At 36.7% G+C, this 4,318-nt stretch overlaps 1 protein-coding gene across 1 annotated transcript; it reads right to left on the bottom strand.

Moving 5' to 3' along the window:
• Positions 1–649: 649 nt before the first annotated feature.
• LOC145581023 (DNA damage-inducible protein 1-like) lies at positions 650–1,273 on the bottom strand. Its single transcript, XM_081638095.1, has one exon. It carries the CDS (start codon positions 1,271–1,273, stop codon positions 650–652), a length of 624 nt encoding a protein of 207 aa, XP_081494221.1.
• Positions 1,274–4,318: the final 3,045 nt, after the last annotated feature.

The following is a 4,318-nucleotide window of genomic DNA, read 5'->3' as shown; positions in this document are numbered from 1 at the left end:
CCTTATTTAACCTCCTATAATCAATACACATTCGCCAACTTGTAACAGTTTTAGTGGCAATTGGATCATCCATGTCATTCTTGACAACAATCATACCTCCTTTCTTTGGAACTAATTGTACAGAGTTAACCTACTTAATATCTGAGATAGGGTAAATTATTCCTGCAGCAAAAAAATTAAGAACCACTTTTGTAACTACCTCCATCATATTTTGATTAATTCGTCTTTGAGGTTCTATGGAGGAGGTATGATCGTCCTCAAGAATTATCTTATGCATACAAAATGAGGGATTAATACCCTTAATATCATCAATATTGTACCTAGTAACACTTTTATATTTTCTCAAAACAGTGAGCAGTTGCTCTAATTTCGTGTCATTAAGCTGAGCATTAACAATAACAGCATACGTATTATTAGGACCAAGGTATGCATATTTAAGAGTAGAGGGAAGGGGTTTCAACTCTACCTCGGGAGGCGTAGTACTCTCCCCAACACTCGATGCACTATGGACTTCCTTCACTAGAGTGGCGGTTGGATTGGCTCTTCCTTCCTCAAGTACCCGCGTGTACTCCCTTGTTTCCCAATCTTCCTCATTGGCACTTCCCACCAACACCGTTTCAAGTGCATCATCCGTTTTGATCAAGGAAAGTTACTCACATTCTAAATCATCAAGGACATCCACTTGACAAATAGTCTCTCCCATGAAAGGAGTTCCCATAGCATTCAAGAGTGAATACTCCATTTTCTCGTCGCCCACCTCAAAAGTGATTTTACCATTCTTCATATCAATAATTGCTCCTGTAGTGGCTAAGAATGGTCTGCCAAGAATGATGGGGATATGTGCATCCTCTTCCATCTCCATCACAACAAAGTCGCACGGGATAAAGAATTTTCCCACACAAAGAGGAACATCTTCAAGTATACCCAAAAGAAATTTAACCGACCTATCTATAAGTTGTAGAGATATATGCGTAGGCTTTAGTTCACCCATCTGAAGTTTCTTCCAAATATAGAGCGGCATGAGACTCACACTTGCACCAAGATCACATAGTGCCTTGTTAATCTCTATATCCCCAAGCTTCAATGGAATTGAGTAGCTACTCGGATCGCCTAGTTTCTTAGGAAGTGTATTTTGCAAAATTGCACTACACTCTGCATTCAACGCAACCGTAGCATTCTCCTCTATCTTCTTCTTATTAGATAGCATATCCTTTAAAAATTTTGCATAAGATAGCATCTCGGATATTGCATCTTGTAAGGAGGGTGTGCCCATCGTAGGGGATCCTTCTCCTTATATGCCCATAGCCCTTTAAAAGCCTAAGACTTTACACTTGTGAGGGTGAATTAGGATTTGAATTCCTGACTATTTGGGGGAGCTTGAATTAGAGTTGATCCTATCATTAAGATTTTTTGTAAGAAACAAGTAAGGAGTCGCCAATGAGTTTTAAAACTCATAAACCTCGTTCATGCCTTTCTCCCAAGTAGAGTTGTACACCTGATTGTGTCTCCCCAAAAAACCAAACCCAGTGATGAATATCTTTCACGTCATTTGATTATCGAATGAGGTGAAATGTGGAAGAGTCTCGTGATGCATATGTTTTTAATAAAAAATACTTCTTTCTGTTTTCGAAAATATTTCTTTTCGTACCTTATTTATGGAAAATGTCCAGTAAATTTTAGTTTGGTCCATGATAACGGTCCAATAATAATGTAGTTTGATGGGGCTTGAAAAGAGCTTTCCAACGATATATTATAAGCCCAATTCTGAGGAATAATGAGGAAGTTATGGCCAAAATACTAAACTGGCCCAAAACGATTTTACATATGGCTCAATGATCAAGTGGAGGGCCCATTAATTATTATTCTTAAAGTTATAAGGATTGACAATAATATTATAGAATAATCTAGAAGGTTATTTTAAGTTCTAATGGAATTAGGATTAATAATATACTTTTATTTTATTTAGAAAAGATAAAGAATATTTTAATGATAAACTGATCTAACGATAAACACGGAGTCTAATCGTCTAATTATGTTAGGGAAAGGACTCCGTACAGCTGTTTTATCGTAGCCGCACCATCGCAATGCGAGGAATCTGTCGCAGCGCGATAGGAGCAATTTTACTTCGAGTCAAATTCTGATTCTTTTCTAAACGTTCTGGATGTTTTCTCTATAAATAGGGGTGTTATTTCCCCATTTTCAATCATCAACAATCATCTAATTCTAATTCTCTTCTCCCTTAAAGCTAGAAGCTTGTTCTTTCTCCCTCTTTCTAAGCCTTGTCTTTTCAAACACCATACCACATTCACAAGTCTTAGACACACCTAACCAAGCTCGAAGTTGTCTTCGCCCTAGACGTGAAAGGTTGATAATTTCTAAGAGTTTGGTCCCAAATCCCTATTTCAATTATTTGAATTAGTTGTTTGATTTAATATTTTTATTGAAGTTACTAACGTGTGTGTTGTTTTGATAGAAAGAGATACGAGGCAACAAACTAAGTAGTTTTATTGTTATGTATTTTGTAGAAAGCATGTTTAAATTCTATTAATTCCTAGTATCATGTTAGGATGTCTTTATGATTCCTAGTATCATGTTTAGGGTATTAATTAATATTTCTAATATCATGTATGTTTTTAGTATCATGCTTAGGTTGCTTCCTATTTTCTTCTATCATGTTAGTATCATGTTAGGGATAAAGATTTGATTTTTAACGTTTAGTGACATGCTAGGATTTGTTATTAATCATGTTAGTATCATGCCTAGGATCTTGCTAATATTATTATGCTTTCATGAGATCGTTATTATCATGATGATGATTTGTTGTATCAATAATATTATTATGTTGCTTGATATTATTGTTATTCCTTGATCACTCCCTCTCTTGCATGTTTAAAGGGAATTTGTATTTGAAATCACGCTTAATAAGATAATTAATAATTTTATTTAGGCTAATATGATTTTAATTCAAGTGATCTCCAATAATAGTTTTGTTTGTGCATTAATAATCAACCAACCTAGATTAAACAGGTTTAGGGATAATATATTGATTGTATGTTAGTCAGAAAGCGCACATGAATATGAGAAGAATAAAGTAGAGGCCTATTTAGGGCAGGTTCAATCTCTTTTAGGTTAGATTTGAACCTTCATCCCCAAATATCCAGTCATGGTTCTAGACCACTATGGAGTTAGCGATCTCATCGATCGTGAAGGGGTGTAACCTTCACCCTGTGAACGGTTTAAAAGTTCCTAAAACTTTTTGGCGACTCTTTTGCTCTAGTTTCCTTCCCTTTGGACGCCACCATGCTTAAATGTATGATCACAGTGGGGCTTAAGTGTGGGATGCTTGAAATATTCCCTACAGTTTTTGGTGACTCCACTGGGGAGGATTTCTATTTTAATTCCTAAAATTTATTTTGGCAATAATTTAGAATAAGCGTATGAGACTCGAAACGTTCTAAGTATTAATGTGCGTAATTTTGATTGACATTATTGGCATAAGCATAAAAACGTCCGCATTGGATAAACCATCCGTAATGCGTCAAAAACATAGGCTTTTTACATGTAGGAAATTTGGGAAATATCTTTCACAACTATATTCGAAAAACGCTGCAAAAACTGGAAAATTCTAAGAACACAGAGAGCTACTGAGGCATGTAGGAACTGGCGCTGAGAAAACAGTGCCCATCGTAGTGCGATGGCTATGTCGCGATGCAATAGCAATATCGCGGCGCGACAAGGCTATCGTCTCGCGATGGTCCCTGTTGTCTCGCGCCAAGTTCTTCCAATACCGAGCTAGAAATCTTCCTTCTTCCTTTGACCGGTTCTAGTACTGTATGCTCAATTTTACTTCTTGATTGAGTTTTTCCCTCTTTTCTGAACCCATATGTGTTCTACATACGACCATAACCCTCTGGGAATTCACGCTCCATCTACCCAATCGAACGCTCATTGCAACGAAGGGTACATCCGAGTTTGTGAATTCACCAAACCATGGAAACAAGTTTAACTTGTGGGGTCCCATACATACGCGCCAACCCTTCCAAAGGTAAGGCTTTCGCGCGATGCATCCAGACTCATAATCATGGACCCTCTTTTGACTAACTTATTCCTTGAACTTTAGAGAACTAGAGCCATGGTTAGGTTGCAAACTCATTGCATCATTTTGTGCTTATTTGACTGTTTGTGCATTCTTGCTTGTGCATAATCTTTATGTGTTTACACTAACCGTTTGTTTGACTTGTGTATAAGTCTAAATAAACTAATTGGTGACTATAAAGGGCTTTGCTTAATTAATTAATTAATATGGTTAATTAAAGCC

This window comes from Chenopodium album, chromosome 15, assembly GCF_948465745.1.
Source record: "Chenopodium album chromosome 15, dcCheAlbu1.1, whole genome shotgun sequence".
Taxonomy (NCBI): Eukaryota; Viridiplantae; Streptophyta; class Magnoliopsida; order Caryophyllales; family Amaranthaceae; genus Chenopodium; species Chenopodium album.
The sequence above is the reverse complement of the archived record's forward strand: the minus strand, read 5'-3'. Positions and strand labels throughout refer to the sequence as shown.